General features: G+C 41.7%; 1 protein-coding gene across 2 annotated transcripts in view; it reads left to right on the top strand.

Annotated features, from left to right (window-relative positions):
* Window positions 1–18,996, top strand: part of odf2a (outer dense fiber of sperm tails 2a) — a 75,022-nt gene that overhangs the window by 12,343 nt on the left and 43,683 nt on the right. For both annotated transcript variants that reach the window (XM_080211895.1, XM_080211896.1), the window contains exons 6-12: window positions 2,337–2,466; window positions 8,437–8,568; window positions 9,599–9,673; window positions 10,650–10,721; window positions 12,604–12,720; window positions 13,909–14,094; window positions 18,029–18,138. In XM_080211895.1, coding sequence (XP_080068021.1) covers window positions 2,337–2,466; window positions 8,437–8,568; window positions 9,599–9,673; window positions 10,650–10,721; window positions 12,604–12,720; window positions 13,909–14,094; window positions 18,029–18,138 — 822 coding nt within the window. The remainder of the gene's footprint in view (window positions 1–2,336; window positions 2,467–8,436; window positions 8,569–9,598; window positions 9,674–10,649; window positions 10,722–12,603; window positions 12,721–13,908; window positions 14,095–18,028; window positions 18,139–18,996) is intronic.

The following is an 18,996-nucleotide window of genomic DNA, read 5'->3' as shown; positions in this document are numbered from 1 at the left end:
TAAGAGGCCAGAATGAGGTGAGCAGAGATATCTTGGAAGGTTGTGGGGCTGGAGGAGATTAGAGGTTGGGAGGCTGTGGAAGGATTTGAAATGAGGATAAGAAATTTCAACATCAAGTTGTTTGTTGAACTGGGAACAATAAGTCAGTGAGCATAGGGGTGATCGATCTTGCTGCAAGTTAAGAAACGTGCAGTACAGTTTTGAATGATCTCAAGTTTACAGAGGGTAGAATGTGGGAGGCCAGCCAGGAGTGTTCTGAAATAGTCAAGTCTGAAGATAAGAGTCATGAATGAGTGTTTCAGTGGCAGACAAACTAAGACAGGAGAAGCTGGGTGATACGGAAATGGGAAAAGATAATCCCTGGTGGTGCGGATATATGCCCAGAAGCTCACCTCGGGTTTAAATATGTTACACTGGTTGTGACAGACTAGTTTAGTTTCAGGTTGTTGCCAGGGTGAGGAATGGAATTGGGAGCTAGGAAACTGAACTTGGGAGCAGTGACTAAAAACATTGGATTCAGTTTTCCATTTTTAATTGGAGGAGGTTTCTGCAAATCCTGTATTTTATGTCAGATAAGCAGTCTGATAGTGTAGCAGCAGTGGAGGAATTGAGAGAGGTGACAGTGAAGTAATACTGGGTGTTAATGTACATGTAAAAACTTAATAAAAGGCAGGTCCATTCAAAAAATCTGACAACAGCAGGAAGAAGCTGTTCTTGAGTCGGTTGGCATGTGTCCTCAGACTTTTCTATCTTTTCCTGACAGAAGAGAGTATGTCCAGGGTATGTGGGGTCCTCTATTATACTGGCTGCTTTTCTGAGGCAGCAGAAAGTGTAGACAGTGTCAATGGATGGGAGGCTGGTTTGCGTGATGGATTGGGCTACATTCATGATCTTTTGGAGCTTCTTGCAGTCTTGGGCAAAGCAGGGGCCATACCAAGCTATGATATAATCAGAAAGGATGTTTTCTAAGCTGCATCTGTAAAAGTTGGTGAGAGTCATAACTGACGTGCCAAATTTCCTTAGTCTTCTGAGAAAGTAGAGGTGTTGCTGGGCTTTCTTAACTATAGTGTCAGCATGGAGGGACCAGGACAGGTGGTTGGTGACCTGGACACCTAAAAACTTGAAGCTCTCAACCATTTCTACTTCGTCCCCATTGATGTAGACAGGGACATGTTCTCCATTACGCTTCCTGAAGTCAATGACGATCTCCTTCATTTTGTTGACATTAAGGGAGAGATTATTGTTGTTGCACCAGATTAACCAGTCAAATAGGGGGTCAACGGTAGATCCTTGGGGGATACCAGAGGCAATGGAAGTGATACTTTAGCTTCGATTAGATAAGAATGGAACTTTGTAAGAGCAGTTCTACCCAAGTGGACAACAGTGGAGATATGTTGGGAAGGATGATTGGGCAACAGACTGCAGGAAGGTCCAGAAGGATAATAAATAGTCACTTGGATGCCATTTGTGACTGAGTCTTTTCAATTCTATTGGACAGAACAAAATAAGGAAAGGATAATAAACACTGACAATATTAGCTAAATGGTATTCCATAGTACAGATATTTGGGGATGCTAACGGCTAGATTGCTCAAACTGTCACTGTAATGTGCAGTGGCAGCATAGTTGGCAGATAGGACTCTGGCCTGTAAGAAGACCACAAAAGTTCTCATTGAGTTTGTCAAGCTTCTTGATACATAAGAAATATTTTGAAACTTAAGTTTGAAAAATAAAGGAGTATGACTGAGATCACAAGATATGAAATGTCCAAGATACTAGAGGTGGCTGAAAGGATCCCAGTTATCTTTTCATATATTCTGCCAGCCAATGTTTTCTTCTGCCCCAAAACAATTTCTTATAATTTTGTCAACCAAGATTCTACTTCTCTGACACTCTGCTACCTGGCTTCCAGCCTTGCCCCTTCAACCCAATGAAAATATTGTTGCCCATGACCCTCCTATATTTAATCCCATGTACTCCTAAGACCTATCTTTTCAGAGATGCATTTCAAGTGCCATTATGACTTCAAAATGCTTGCTTTCCATTCCCTCCCTATCCTATGTTCCTGCCCAATGTCATTGTATTCACCTCTGTTCCTGTAACACTGGACTTCTCCTTGTTACCCAGTGCCACCACTTCTGTTAATAGCTGCGTGCTCAGCTGCTGCATTCATCATTTTTGTCTAGCTTGCTCCACTTTGCTAATTTCCATTTCAGAAATCTCAGAATCTTTGTTTAATTTCTGTTCGTTGTCCACTGTTTTGTCTTCCTTTAACACGCATTTTGAATTGTCTTGCTGGACAGTGAGTGTTATTGAAACACTGCTCATTGTTCACAGTTTAGAAAAGAAACGCTGGCGAAAAGATAAGGACGCCCTGTTGAAAATGCTGGTTGAGGCAGAGATGGATGGGGCAGCTGCAGCGAAGCAGGTTGCAGCTCTGCGCAGTGTCATCAGTAAACTGCGCACAGTGAGTATAATTTTTCTTTTGCCTTTCTAACTTGTGTTTTGTTGTCTTTACAAAAGTTGCTTCCCATCATCCTGGCATATCCCATATTGTTAATGCTGAAATACCTGAAACAAAATTTATGGACAGGAAAGTTCATGTTTTGACCCTGATTCTTCATTAAATCAGGCCGAAGAATCTGTCTTTCTCATCAGCTGTGAATTTCCACTGTTTTCTATTTTTTGTATTTCTTTGAAAGCACTTCATTGCTAGAATAATTCTCAAAATTTCTAAAACACATAGTGTTATGTATGTCTTGTGTCGGAGCCAAGGGGATAAAAGAGAAGAATGTCAACAGCTATCTTTGTGAACAATTTTGAAATTATATCTGCTGGTTCACCCATGTGTTTTTGCCTCTTGCAGTCCAAGAGGACTGTTGTAAGTCTTCAGCAATTGGTATCAGTAAGATGAAAAGTATTGGGTTAAAACCAAACCACTACTTACCAAGGAACACTCCTGGGAGACTGGATCAGTCATTTCAGCACTATAGTAGTTGAGGTTCCATTACTGGCTTGTTTTATGGTGTGGAGATGCTGGTGTTGGAGTGGGGTAAACACAGTAAGAAGTCTCACAACACCAGATTAAAGTCCAACAGATTTATTTGGTAGTAAAAGCCACTAGCTTTTGGAGCGCTTGCTGCTCCTTCACGTATGAGCAGGTGTCTGCTTACCTGACAAAGGAGCAACAAGCGCTCCGAAAGCTAGTGGCTTTTGCTACCAAATAAACTTGTTGGACTTTAACCTGGTGTTGTGAGACTTCTCTCTTATTTTATGGGTACAGGCATTCTGATCCGTTCGCTGCTAACCTAATAACAGGGAAGTGGAATATGTTCAGTGAGTCCAGACAGAGAGTAAAACATATCAAGGTATAAGTTTTGAGTCTAAGGGGGATGGCGGGGTACGGCAAATGGGCGAGGTGGGGGAGAGAGAGGGAGGACAGGAGAGAGGGCTTGAAGAATTGACTTGATAGCAGGGAGATGAAATTACATGTGAATGTAGCAAAGGAAGAAGGGGTTGGATGGGGAATGAGGTGGGCATGATATGAAAGTAATTGGATGGGGATATATTAGGAAGGATGAATTGGCATGGGAAGGGTATTTGAAGAAGTTCTGTTTCAATAAAGATCTAACTTCACTTTTTTTTTGGATTTCTGATAGTTTTATCTAAATCCTTAATAATATTAAGCACCTTCTTTCAAATTCTTAACCTAAGGTGAAAAATCTCAGAATCCATCCAATTAGTTGTACACCCTTGCCTTGCAACCATTTTGATAAATCTCTTTTGTATCCTCACCGAAGCTTAAAACGTGGGGCCCAGAATTGGATGTGACACTCGAGCTGTGGCTGAACTGATCTTTTATATAGTTCCAGCATAACTTGCTGACTTTTGTCTCTTGTTTAAAAAGCGCAGGATCCCATGTGCTTTATTAATGCCTGTCCTGCCACACTAGAAGACTTGTGCGCAAACATCCCAGGTATCTTTCTTCTTGCAACGCTTTTAAAATTATACCATTTTTTTAGCATGTTGATTCTAGGATTCCACCCACCAAAATACATCACTTTATGCATGTCTGCCTTTAATTTTGTCTGCCATGTATTCACCAACCTGTCAATTTGCTCTCAAAGTCTTGTACTATCTTCCTCATTGTTAACTTCCAAAATTTTTTTATTCATTTGTGGGACACGGGCATCACTGCCTGGCCAGCGTTTATTGCCCATCCTAGTTGCTCTTGAGAAGGTGCTGGTGAGCTGCCTTCTTGAATCACTACAGTCCATGTTCTGTGGGTTGATCCTCAATGCTGTTAGGGAGGGAATTCCAAGATTTTGACCCAGCAACTGCAAAGGAACGGCAATGTGTTTCTAAGTCAGGATGGTAAGTGGCTTGGAGGGGAACTTGCACATGGTAGTGTTCCCGTTTATCTGCTGCCCTTGTCCTTCTAGATGGAAGTGGTTGTGAGTTTGGAAGGTGCTGTCTAAGGATCCTTGGTGAATTGCTGCAGTATATCTTGTAGATAGTACACACAGCTGCTACTGAGCATCAGTGGTGGAGGAATTGAATGTTTGTAGATGTGGTGCCAATCAAGCGGATGGTGTCAAGTTTCTTGAGTGTTATTGGAGCTGCACCCATCCAGGCAAGTGGGAAGTATTTCATCATACTCTTAACTTGTGTCAGGAGGTGAGTTACTCACCACAGTATTTCTAGCCTCTGATCTACTCTTGTAACCACTGTTTATGTGGTGAGTCCAGTTGAGTTTCTGGTCAATGGAAATCCCAAGGATTTTGATATTCGGGGATTCAGTGATTGTTACACCATTGAATATCAAAGGGTGTCGGTCAGATGTCTCTTATTGGTGATGGTCATTGCCTGGCATTTGTGTGGCACGAATGTTACTTGCCACTTATCAGCCCAAGCCTGGATATTGTTCAGATCTTGTTGCATTTGAACATGGATTGCTTCAGTATCTGAGGAGTTGCGAATGGTGCTGAACATTGTGCAATCATCGGCAAACATTCCCACTTCCGACCAGTTGACGCTGAGAAGGTCATTGATGAAGCAGTTGAAGATTGGGCCTAGGACACTACCCTGAGGGACTCCTGCTGAGATGACTGACCCTCTCCAACCACAACCATCTTCCTGTGTACCAGGTATGACCCCAACCAGCAGAGAGTTTAGCCATCGATTCCAGTTTTGCGAGGGCTCCTTGATGCCACACTTGGTCAAAAGCAGCCTTGATGTCAAGAGCTGTCATTCTTGCCTCACCTCTGGGATTCAGCTTTTTTTGTCCATGTTTGAACCAAGGCTGTAACGAGGTCTGGAGCTGAGTTGACCCTGGCGAAACCCAAACTGGGCATCACTGAGCAGGTGCTGCTTGATAGCAGTGTTGATGACCCCGTCCATCACTTTACTGATGATCGAGAGTAGACTGGACGATAATTGGCTGGGTTAGGTTTGTCCTGCTTTTTGTGTACAGGACATACCTGGGCAATTTTCCACATTGTTAGGTAGATGCCAGTGTTGTAACTGTACTGGAAGAGCTTGGCTAGGTGAGTGGTAAGTTCTGGAGCACAAATCTTTAGTACTATTGCTGGGATGTTATCAGGGCCTTTACAGTATCCACTGCCTCCAACTGTTTTTTGATATCATGTGAAGAGAATCAAATTGGCTAGTAACTGGTATCAGAGATACTGGAGGAAGCCAAGATGGATCATCCATTTGGCACTTCTGGCTGAAGATTGCTGCAAATACTTCTGTCTTATCTTTTGAACTGGTGTGCCAGGCTCCTCCATCATTGAGGATGGGGATATTTGTGGAGCCTTCTCTTCCAGTGAGCTGTTTAGTTGTTCACGACCATTCACGACTGGATGTGGAAGGACTGCAGAGATTAGATCTGATCTGTTGGTTGATCGAAATACACCTGCAGAATTCAGAATTTGCACTGAACACATCTTCAAAACAGCAGTGGTGCTACCACTGAACCTTGGGGAACAGTCAAAAAAAATCATGCAACACAATTCTATCCCCAATCAACCCAGTATCCATGCTGCCACTGCTGACCCCCACCAACAAGTCCAATATGTGATACACTATCAAGTGCCTTCTGGAAGTCTGCACACACGCTTTAGCTGCAGTGCCCTCATCCATCTCTTCTATCAGACCATCAAAAATCTCATGAAAATGTCAAGTCAGTTGAATATTATCTTCCTGGTTGTTTGAAAGCTGAGGTTAAATGTGCAATTGAATACAGGAGTTGGGACGCCTTGAAGTTGTACAGTACGTTGTAAGGCCACACTTGGAATACTGTGTGCAATTCTGGTCATCCTGTTACAGAAAGGATATTATTAAACTAGAAAGAGTGCAAAAAAGATTTACTAGGATGCTTCTGGGACTTGATGGATTGAGTTATAAGAAAAGGCTAAATACACTGGGACTTTTTTCCTCTGGAGCGTGGGAGGCTGAGGGGTGACCTCATAGAAGTCTATAAAATAATTAGGGGCATAGACAAGGTAGATAGTCAATATCTTTTCCCAAAAGTAAGGGAGTCTAAAACTAGAGAGCATAGGTTTAAGGTGAGAGGGAAGGTATACAAGTGTGTCCAGAGAGGCAATTTTTTCACACAGCGGGTAGTGTGTGTCTGGAACAAGCTGCCAGAGGTAGTAGGAGAGGCGGGTATAATTTTATCTTTTAAAATGCATTTAGATTGTTACATGGGTACAATGGATATAGAGGGATATGGGCCAAATGCAGGCAATTGGGATCAGCTTAGGGATTTAAAAAAAAGAGGGTGGCATGGACAAAGGGCCTGTTCCCTGCTGTAAACCTCTGACTTTAGTCCTCAAGTTGCCAAATTTCTATATGTAAATCATAGTGTTCACTGATCTTACCAATTTACATTTCTGTGATGCCTTCTGTATAGGAAGATAACTGAGTACCGGTGGGACAATGGAACTCTAAGCAGAAGAGATGTGAAACAGAAACTTTGGGTTTCATCAAGGGATTCTAGAACAGAATGGCTTTTGAGTGTCAGGAACAATGTTTAATTTCTGTTTGTGTGTTTAAAAAGATGGCATGTGGCTCTTATTTAATTTTTTTGAGAGTTTGATACTGGGAAGCCTGGAGATACTGGGAAGTCTGTTTGGATATGTGCATTTTTAAAAAGTTTTTACAGCCCTTGACGTGAGGAGATGGGTTACAAAGGGGTTCGTAATTTAGTGAATTTAGGGGGACAGAAGCATAAAGTAGAAAAAAGTGCTGTAATCTAGCAACAGGAGTAACAGACATTAGGAAAGTCAGAGTGCAGTTTAGTTACTGTGTGCATATCACAGAAATGAAGGCAGGAGTTCTAAACTTCTGTAAGAAATCCTGCCAGACTGCTAGGAAACTGAGTTCAGGGTACGCTGAAGTCGAAGCAAACGTGAGTTTAGTTTTGTTCTTTGGGTGCCTTGGAACGATACCATCTGGAGGAGGAAAGCATCTAGTGAATGCACAGAAATCCACTGGAAGGAAACTGTTTGCAACTGAGCTAGCCCAGCAAGAAGCCTTGGGATTGAGGTGGTAAATCTTCACTGGAATGTTGTGTCTGAAAGGGTATTGCTGGGATAAAAGGAAGAGTATGAATTTGAATTATTTTCTGGTTTTTGTGTCCAACTTGTTTGTCTCGGGTAATACAGTGCATTTTTCTTAATACATATTTTATTCTTTGTGTTAAAAATACACTGGCACATTCTTGTGAACATGTTCAGTAACTGACCTCCAGTTTCCTTGAAAAGAACAAAGTTGGGATCTGTCAAGTGAGCTTTTACTTTGGGATCTGACTTGTTCAGTACTATCATTAACTGGGATCGTAAATGAGGCTTTTGAAAGCTGGGAGGGAGATGATTTAAATTCTAGAGGCAATGGAAATGATAGACATTATCTGCTGATTGTGCAGCAAAGCACCAAAGGATGCATGTGCGTGTCCATCAGTGGAGATGATTAAGGAATGGTGGGTGAGGTGATCATTCAGTTAGAAGCAAGAATGAGTAGCCAGCAATTTTGGTTTAATGGAAGGGGTTCCCCAGTGGTCTTGTGGAAATAGGAGAATATTTACTTTCCCTTAAAAATTTTAAATGCTGTATTATTAACTTTTGAGTAACCCTTAGTACAGGTATGCTGTAAGATTTCCCATCGAAAGCAGGATTAGCTCTGTGATTTTTCTTGGTGCAAATTTCTCATGTTCATCGTGTCGTTCTGGATGGGAAAGGAAAGGAAGAACTGAGGGGATAAAAGGCCTTGTATTTTAATGGCACTTTTCAGGATCACTGGACATCTGTGACTTACAGCCAGTTAGCTATAATTTTGATGTAGGAACTGTATAAGAGGATGATACAATGTATTTCTCAGAGTCCCTTTAAATTTGTTGCTCTTCCATATTAACTTCACATTTGTTCCTTTTAAGGAGAAGCCAATATCAATGTCAGAAAGTAACCTGCTATCACGGCAGAAGGAGTTACTACTGCAGAAACTGGAAACCTTTGATGTAACAAATCGATCTGTTCGGCAGTTACTTAAGGAACAGCACACACAAGAGGTGAGTTTCAGCAACCCTGGGTAATGTTAATTTTGTTCTGTGGTTGCATTCAATTGGAAAAAGATTTTTCAAGTTTTCACTTTTGTTTGGTGTTGGGTTGTTTTTCATATACCTGGACATTTCTACGGTGATTTTTTAAATTATTGTCAGCAATAACTCAAGTGGCGGTACTCTTGCCTCCAAATCAAAGGTCATGGGTGGCTTGAAGTCACATTCCACTGTACTTGAATATAATCTAGGCTGACTGTTCAGTTCAGTACTGAGTGTAGCACTGTCAGAGGTGCTGTCTTTCAGATTTGATTTATTGTCACATGTATTGGCATACAGTGAAAAGTATTGTTTCTTGCATACTATACAGACAAAGCATATCATTCGTAGAGAGGGATATGACATTAAATTTGTAATCCTGTCTGCCCTATTGGGTGGACATAAAAGAGTCAGTGGCAACATTTTGAAGAAGAGAAAGGGGGTTTTCCCAGTATCCTAACCAATCTCAATATATATCTCTCAAAGCATCACTAAAACTAATTCAAAAGCAGAATTCTGGATGTTGCAAACGTTGAAATAAAATCAGAAAATATTGGAAATATTCAGCAGATCTGATGAGCATCTGTAGAAAGAAAATTGAATATCTAAGAATGCTTACGTAAAAATCTCAAACTGGTTATCTGGCTGTTATCACATTACTGTGTGGAAACTTGCTTTGCAAACATTGGCTGCTTTGTTTCCTACAATACAATAGCGACTACATTTCAAAAGTGCTTCATTGACTGGAAGATGCTTTAGGGCATCTTGAGGTTAGGAAAGGTGCTATAGGAATAAAAGTTTTTTTTTATTTCTTTTAAGTGGACTTTCTGAATCTGAAAAGGTTTACTTTAATTAGTTACAAGTGGCTGTTTTCATCATGTATTGTGCATATGGTGTTTGCAACATATTCATTTCACAAAATGTTGGCAAGGAGCCATTTTGTTTCAGTGTTTTGGTATGTTGAGGCAGAGCTCCATTGTTTAATTTCCTTGTCTTCTGATAGACTGATGCCTTGAGGCTGCTTGAGCAAAAGGAAGCACTCCTAGAAAAGCTGGCCCAATCAGAAGCAGAAAATGCGGTGAGTGAAGCTAATGGTGATGTTGTATGCAGGGTGAGGGGGCAGAGACCTACACTTAGCCCCTTCTAATTCAGAGGTGCTATGTTATGAATTGTGCTATCAACAATGAAACATAATGCATCTCCCAGGAGCTCCCCCATTCTCATAGGCAGTTGTATGTGCATGTGAGGATTTTAATTTATGGGACATAGACTTCACAAGGCCAGCATTTATTGCCCATCCCTAGTTGCCTGAGCTGTAGCTCTGGTGTCCTATGTCAGCCAGACCAGGTAAGGATGACAGATTTCCTTCCCCAAAGGACATTAGTGAACCAAATGGGTTTTTCACAATCGCCAATTGTTTCATGGTCACCAGTAGATTCTTAATTCCAGATTTTTTTAATATTGAATTCAAATTCCACTGCTGTGGCGGGATTTGAACCCGGGTCCCCAGAACAGTAGCCGAGTTCCTGGATTAATAGTCTAGTGATTATATCACTAGGTCATCGCCTCCCTTGTGTTTCACCTTGTGCGATGCCACCTAGGTTCAAGGTGTACACAGGAACAATTGTTAGTTGGGTGAGGAAAAAGAGGATTCCTATAGAGATGGGCGGTTTAAAAGCCATCAAAGAAAATAAAATGCCCATAATTGCCCCAGAAGTATAATACGATAGCTTTCATTTATCTAGTACCTTCAATGGAGCAAAACAGCCCAAGGTATTTCACAGAGGCATAATCACACAAAAATGGACAACTGAACCAAAGAAGAGGGCATTGGGAAAGGTGACTAAAAACTTGGTTTGAGACCTAAAAGATTAATTTATATGCATAGAGATCTATCTATCTTTAAATGGCACGTCTCTAAATATGTAGTACAAGGATCATGAGGGAAACTGCCAATCAGGAACTTGTTGCGTCTCATACACAGGTATACAGAAAACATGGATATTCTGAAATCTCAAAAATTGTATTTAATCTTTTTCATGTTGCTTGTTTAGCGTTTGTCAATGAAGCTGCAGGAGATTGAAAATCAGATTGACCAACTGCTTATTCAGTATCAAACAGAAAAGGTGAGTTTTATAAATTCATTTGTGAGACATGAATGCTAGCCAGCATTTATTGTCCATCCCTGGAAGTGAAGTTGCGTGCACCTTGAGGGATAGTTGAGAGTCAGCCATATTGTTGTGGCTCAGATGTAGGCCAGACTGGGTAAGGACAGCAGATTTCCTTCCCTAAAGGATATTAGTGAACCAGATAGGTTTTTCCAACAATCGACGATGGTTTCATGGTCATCAATAGATTCTTAATTCCAGATATTTTTTGTTCAATTCAACTTCCACCATCTGCCATGGTGGGATTTGAACCTGGGTCCCCAGAACATAAGAAATAGGAGTAGGCCATCTAGCCCTTCGAGCCTGCCCCGCCATTCGATAAGATCATGGCTGATCAGAAGTGGATCAGTTCCACTTCATAATCCTTAATTCCACTGTCTGTCAGAAACCTATCTACCCGTGACTTAAATATATTTAGCGAGGTAACCTCCACCACTTCAACGGGCAGAGAATTCCAGAGATTCACCACCCTTTGAGTGAAGAAGTTCCTCCTCAACTCCGATCTAAACTGCACCCCCCTTATCTTGAGGCTGTGCCCTCTAGTCCTGCTATCCTTTCTAAGCGGGAAGAATCTCTCTACCTTATCCATCCCTTTCATTATCTTATACGTCTCTATAAGATCCCCCCTCATCGTTTTAAACTCCAACGAGTACAGACCCAGTCTATTTAGTCTCTCTTCATAGTCCAACCCCCTCATCTCTGGTATCAGCCTTGTGAACATAAGCTGAGTTTCCGGATTAATAATCTAGCGATAATACCATGAGGCCATCCCCTTCCCACAAATGTGTACAATGATGGGGGAAATGAGATAAAGTAACTCCATGAAGTGGGTTTATTATCTTCTCTTTGTTATAGCCCATCCAACATGTTTTAGGAATAATTTCCTATGGCTACTGTTTGTTGCAGCAATTGACACTTTGCTTCAACACTATTTGTGTTAGGCAAATGCTTGCATAGAAAGTTCAAGCACATCTTTTTTTCCTTGTGGGTTTCACTCAGAGTAGCTTTGCAGCCTTCCTTTCAGTGATGTTTGTGGGCTGGAGAATCTTCTTCCTTTGTTCTCAGTGAGTGAGGCTTTGCACAGGAGCAAAAGGAAACTGATTTTCCCCTATACTGTCATCTCCTCACTGCCTTAGAAAGGAGTGAAAAACTAGGATCTTCTTGACTAAAGTTGAATGAGATGCAATAGAGATATGAGGGACTTTGTTATAGTAAATTAGGAAAAGTTTATTTAACTGAGTCTGTAATTTAGGAGAAATGAAAATCACTGGGGAAAAAAACAGGAGAGTTTTGCAGATTTATTTTTACCTTCTCTTGCTTCTGGGCATTAGGCAGTTGGAACCCATTTAAGAGTAGTAGATGAAACAATTGTATGTTGGTCTGAGTTCCATATTCTACGGTGAAGAGATGGAGAAAGTTGTCCTCCTAATACAAGGTTATAAGAGTTGCTCTCACGACAAACCTGTTAGTAGCAGGAATGCAAGCTGACTCAGCTACACTTTGATCCTGTGTCATTCCAAAATGTCTTGCACAGAAATCTCGCAGCAAGTTTAAATGCTGAATTAACTACACTTTATTGCTTCTGGCTAACTGGAAGCTGCACTTGGCTCTGGAAAGTCTGGAATTTTCTTGGTGTTTTGGTACTGTTTCTTTCAAAGTATTGAGTGTTTCCACCAATTAGCAGGCAAATTCATGAGATCTATCATTCAAGCTGTAACCTGTAGATTACCAAATGTAATGTTCTATTGATGAACAGTCCTAAACTGAGCTAAGCTTGTGTACCTGGGAGCTGAGTAGGAAATAGCTAGAGTTGCTGGATCACTTTGTTTTCCTCCTTTAGGACAATGCTCGTGCAGCAGCAGAATTCTCCAAGTCACTTGAAAACACACGAGCCCACCTACAAGGACAGCTTCGCAGCAAAGAAGCCGATAACAACCGCATGCTTGTTCAGATCAGGGTAATCATTCTTCTTTTGATGTGGCAAAACTGAAATTGAAAAGCAGTCTGCTGTGTTCTGAGGTACATTTGGAAGTTCATGTTCTCTCCAGTTTTCTTTCAGATTTGTTAGCTTTTCTCAATTGATAGCACTTTCCCTTGTGGCTTCAAGCCCCACTCCAGGATTGAAGCATCTAGTCTAACTTAGAGGTGTTGTGCTACAGAGCCCTGACTGACCAGATGCACTGCAGTTAATGTAAAAACAATTGTGCCACAATTGTTTCCTACTTTCTGATTTGCTGATGCAGAATAGGTCAGTTCTATCATCTGAGTTTTATTTGTGGCAGCAGTCACCTAGCAATGGGAGAAATGTTATGTTTTTCAGTTGTTGATGTGTTCTATCTTTTGTGCCTATATATTTGGTCAGAATGCTGTGGCATGTGCGGACTTGCTCTTTTGGCCTGTAAGCAGGCATTCACAATTTTGTTTACTTTATTGTAGCTTTTGGTTATTACGCTGGACATAAGGACGCTGCTTAATGTTAACATTGGCTTAATAAGTAACTAATTGTAGCTGCATTATATGTTGCGAGCAAATCTCCTGTGCTATTGCTCCTGGTAAGGTAGTTTGGTCACCAACCTTTGTTTAAATAGGGCCGCTTTCTTTTTGAGATGTGGAATAGCTAGACCTCTTATCAACTAAAGTTGCATGCACCCAAATGAAAAGTTTAAGTGCAGGTTTTCAAATAGTGAATAGTAACAAACCTTTGCGCATCTTCACTTGTGGGTTCTTGCATCACTCTGGGAAATGAGCACATAATCTAAGTTGATCCTCCGATGCAGTACTACACAAGGTCAGCTAGTGATCTACACAACATTCCTCCCTCAAGCAACAGTAAAGGCAGATTATTTGATCATTCATCTCCAGGCAGTTTGTAGGATCTTCTTGAAATGGTCTTATGTTTACCCACATATTTAAACACACTGCAGAAGTTAATTTGTTGTGCCTAAAGTGGATTTGAGATGTGGTGAGTTGCTACATGAATGCAGGCCTTTCTTGTTATACTTTGTGATTGTTGCTGACAAACCTTTTGTCTTCAATAGTAAATTAAGTAGTTCTGTTTAGAGCAATTTACTTGTTTGCTGTAAGTTAATTTAGTTTTGTTTATTTTGTTGGAACACTAAAAGAAATTCCAAATTTCCTCCTCCAGAATTTTGAGCGTACCATTTCACAACAGAAGGGGGAGTTGGACTACCTGACAGAGCAGCTACGGCAATTTCAAAGTAAAAGGGACAGGGATAAAGAAGCCTTGAAGAAAGCGACACGGGCTCAGAAACAGCGAGCAGAACGCAGTGAAGATGCAGTTGAACTTCTCAATGCCCAGCTAATTGATAAGGTGATGAAATACAGTCCATAAGGAGTGTTGTGCTTCTCCAGAATTTAACACAATCCTAGAACTGATTAAACAGAAAATTGAACCACACCAGCTGATTAAAGTAGGTAATGAAAGGCAGATACAATATCCTCCCAAAAAGGTAAACATCAGGTGTTGCAATCCTTTTCTTGAAAGTCAATAAAGGTTGCGATTCAAGACACCCATTTTTGGAATAAAGCCACTATATTCCATGGGTTTTGAACAGACACAAACTTTACTATACAAGTTTAGAAAGATTGAAACAATTTACAATGTATATTCTATACTTTAGAATGTAAGTATGAGATACATGTGAATTAACAGACAAACCAGTCAAATACACTGCACTGCAGAGTAAATAACAGATTCAACCAAAACAGCCTCCATGGGTTTCTCTAGAAACTACCCGGATGTCAGTAAACACTAAGTCAAGCAATTTTGTTGAAACAGTTTGACAAGGGATTTCTAGCTTCAGCTCCAAAACACTCTCCTTGGAATTCTCTCCAGAACTAATTTCCAGTCAGATAACTTAAAAATGGCTCATCCTTCAGAGTTCCAATCTCACCATCTAAGATTCCTTTTTCCCTGGATTCCTGAGTACACTCAACACAAGCTTACCAAGCAAGCCTTCAGATCAATTTCTGTGCCAAGCAGAACACCACTGCCCCAATGGTTGTCTTTACTAAAGTCTACTCCCTGTTGCTCTTTAATTTTTGAAATTAATTCAAAACTGTTCTTATCCTTGTTGCTGTGATATGCACAAGAAGAACTTAGCTATTCTTGAGGCAGTTTTGCTGATCACTGACCATTGAACTGATCTGATGACCTATCAAAACACTTGAATGTTCCATGTTTCTTAGTAGACACAAGCCAAAGTAGAAAGCATTGGAACATCCCAGAATTATAGAATCACTATAGTGCAGAAGATGCCATTCAGCCCATCAAGTCTGCACCATCTCTGACACAGCATTTCACCCAGGCCCTCATCCCCACCCTATCCCTGTAATCTCTCTCATTTACCATACTAATCCATCTAACCTACACATCTTGGGACACTCCTGAACCTTAAATGTTATGATCAGTTAGCACCTAGTGACACAAAGATCAACGGATTTCCTGAGAAGACATTTCCTATCTTTATATAGGGGCCATAGATTCAAAGTGATTGGTAGAAAGATTAGCAACGAGATCAGGAAAAGTCTTTTCACCCAGAGGGTCGTAGGAGTTTGGAACTCACTACCTGAAAGTATAGCAGTGGCAGAAAACCCTTATTTAAAAAGTCTCTGGAGAAGCACTTCAGTAATTTGCAGGGCTACAGACTAAATGCTGGAAAGTGAGATTAGGTTAAGTGACTTTTTTTTAGCCAGCTGGATACAATGGGCCAAGTGCCTATTTCTGGCCTGTAAACATTCTGTGATTCATTAAGGTATGGCTACTCGGGGTGCAGAGATACTGGACAAGTCATGAAAGAAAATATAAAGACTTGTATCAGTTTTATGCTTTTTACAACCATCAGATGTTTTGAAATACTTTATAGCCCATGAAGTACTTTTTGTAGGAGACACAGCACCCCAGGATACCAGAAGTCAGAGCTTTACCCTGCATTTAGGCAATTATATTGCATTCCTTAAAGTTAATGTTTATTTATTAGTCACAAGTAAGGCTTAACTAACACTGCAATGAAGTTACTGTGACAATCCCCTAGTCACCACACATCGGCACTTGTTCGGGTCAATGCACCTAAACCAACACGTCTTTCAGACCGTACTGCACATACAGTATTAATATCATTCACTTTGACCAAAAAACATTCCCATTTAATATCAGTTCATTTTCTTATCTCTGACTTCATTAACACTTATTGAAACATTAAGAATATTTTCCTGAAAGTATAGCTGCCAAGTTCATGTAGAAAACTCACTAGCTTTCGAGATTTCCCTCTTCAGGTGAATGGAGAGTTCTGGCTTCAGATAGAGCATATAAAGTACACAGTTTACAGATGACTGATTAGAATGCGAATCTTTACACCTAATCTGCTGTTCAAGTCCTAAAGTGGCCGACAGTGAGTGGAAGGAGCACTGATCACAGGTTAAAGAGATGTGTATTGTCTCCAGACAGTACAGTAAGTGAGGTTTTGCAAACCCAGGCAAGTCACGGGGGTTACAGATAGTGCGACATGAACCCAAGATCCCTGTTGAGACTGTCCTCGTGTGCGGAACTTGGCTATCAGTCTCTGCTCAGCGACTCTGCACTGTCGTGTGTCGTGAAGGCCACCTTGGAGAATGCCTACCCGAAGGTCAGAGGCTGAATGCCCGTGACACTGAAGTGTTCGCCAACAGGAAGGGAACAGTCTTGCCTGGTGATTGTCAACTTCAGTGTCACGGGCATTCAGCCTCTGACCTTTGGATAAGCATTCTCCAAGGCGGCCTTCACGACACACGACAGTGCGGAGACGGTGAGCAGAGACTGATAGCCAAGTTCCGCACACATGAGGACATAAGAACGTAAGAAATAGGAGCAGGAGTAGGCCATCTAGCCCTTCGAGCCTGCCCCGCCATTCAATAAGATCATGGCTGATCTGTCGTGGCTCAGTTCCACATTCCCGCCCTCTCCCCATAACCCTTAATCCCCTCGCTTATCAAAAACCCATCAACCCGCGTCTTAAAAATATTTAGCGAGGCAGCCTGCACCACTTTAACGGGCAGAGAATTCCAGAGATTCACCACCCTTTGAGTGAAGAAGTTCCTCCTCAACTCTGTTCTAAACCGCCCCCCCTTTATCTTGAGGCTGTGCCCCCTAGTCCTACTGTCCTTTCTGAGCGGGAAGAGTCTCTCCACCTCTATCCTATCCATCCCATTCATCATCTTATATGTCTCAATGAGATCTCCCCTCATTCTTAACTCTAACAAGTACAAGCCTAGTTTATTCAGCCTCTCCTCATAGCTCAAGCCCCTCAACTCCGATATCAGCCTAGTAAACCTCCTCTGCACTCCCTCCTAGGCCAAGATATCCTTGCGTAAGTGCGGCGACCAAAACTGCACACAGTACTCCAGCTGCGGCCTCACCAATGCCCTGTACAGCTGCAGCAAGACCTCCCTACTTTTATATTCAATCCCCCTCGCTATGAAGGCCAGCATCCTATTAGCCTTCCTCACCACCTGCTGCACCTGCAGGCTGGGTTTTTGCGACTCATGCACAAGGACCCCAAGGTCCCTCTGCAACGTCGCCTGCTGCAGCTTTTCGCCACGTAAGTAATAGTCCTTCCTACCATTATTCCTACCAAAGTGGACCACCTCGCACTTGCCAACATTAAATTCCATTTGCCAATTCCTGGCCCATTCGCCCAGCCTATCTAGATCCTTCTGCAGACTCTCCACACCCTCCGCGCAATTTGCCTTTCCACCAATCTTGCTCCTCTCAACAGGGATCTTGGGTTCATGTCGCACTATCTGTAACCCCTGTGACTTGCCTGGGTTTGCAAAACCTCACTTACTGTACTGTCTGGAGACAATACACATCTCTTTGACCTGTGATCAGTGCTCCTTCCACTCACATTGTCGGCCACTTTAGGACTTGAGCAGCAGGTTAGGTGTAAAGATTTGCATTCTAATCAGTAATCTGTAAACTGTGTACTTTATATGCTCTGTCTGAAGCCAGAACTCTCCATTCACCTGAAGAGGGAAACCTCGAAAGCTAGTGAGTTTACTATCAAATAAATCGGCCGGACTTAAACCTGGTATTGTCAGACTTTTTGCTGTGTTTACCCCAGTCCAACCTGGCATATCCACATCAAGTTCATGTAGACCCACTGATATTTTTCAGTTTAGGATATTTGGCTATGTTATTTTTCTCTGTTGCTTTATTGTTAGGGAAAAATGGTTCCAGTATGAATCATATTTGGTTGGCTCATCTGTAGGAGTCCCAACTGGCAGATGCACTGTCAACGGTTGAGACGTGGCGAAATTGTCATAACAAGGTGATGAAAGAGAAGAGTCAGCTGGATGTTGAGATCTCCGTCTTGAACAAGTAAGGAAGCTGAAAATGAGCAGTATTGTTCAGTTTTACCGCACTGAACTTTTCAGGAGTGTTGTATTTCATATTGTACTGAGACTTGCCATGTTTATTTTGTCCAAGCAATACTTTGGTTATACCAGGGTTGTTTGGACACTTTACTGCAGAGGAGGCATTTAGAATGGCTGTGAAGAAGCCACGAATGTGCTTCATCAATCTGCTCTATTACAGACTCCGGTTACCGTGGCAAGCTGGGCAAACCCTGTTGCTGTTATTGCTGTTCCTCGTGGTTTCCCTACCTCGCTCTGATGCTTCGACCCATGTGCTCCTTTAGGGGGTTGGTACCAGCAAGGGAGGGTGAGGAAGAGCATGACCAAGGGTGGAGAGAGGGCACTGAGTCCAAAAGAGAATTCACCCCCTTCACACTCCAGTCACAGGCTGTTTTCTCCTGCATTTGCTGCTGATAGGCTCATCAATGAGCCAGCAGCTTAAACGTTGTGCAGAGCTTTTCTGCTAAATACTGAAATGTGTTTGAACAAGTGGATCTTACTCAGTAAACATAACAGGTTTTAAAAATTTCAGAAGATTCAACATGAACCTGAGCTGGCTTTAAAGTTGTTTTGAAAACACTGGAATGATGGTCTTTTCAAACCCATGTGATGCAATTGTGTTGTCTGTTGTTTCTGTCTCCTGTCAGAACCCAACTAGATATGAAATTTGAAGCACTGAATTTGTAGTATTGTAGACTCGGTCATGAAAGTGATTCCATATATACTTAACTCATGGATCTCCAGTGGCATTGCCAAGTGTTGGTTCACAATGCTGTATAAGGTGGTTACAAGACTACTTAGTGGTCTTGATTCTGACTTGTCA

Source organism: Carcharhinus amblyrhynchos, chromosome 25, assembly GCF_965287045.1.
Source record: "Carcharhinus amblyrhynchos chromosome 25, sCarAmb.v2.hapA, whole genome shotgun sequence".
Lineage (NCBI taxonomy): Eukaryota > Metazoa > Chordata > Chondrichthyes > Carcharhiniformes > Carcharhinidae > Carcharhinus > Carcharhinus amblyrhynchos.
This window is presented reverse-complemented; position numbering and strand designations above follow the sequence as displayed.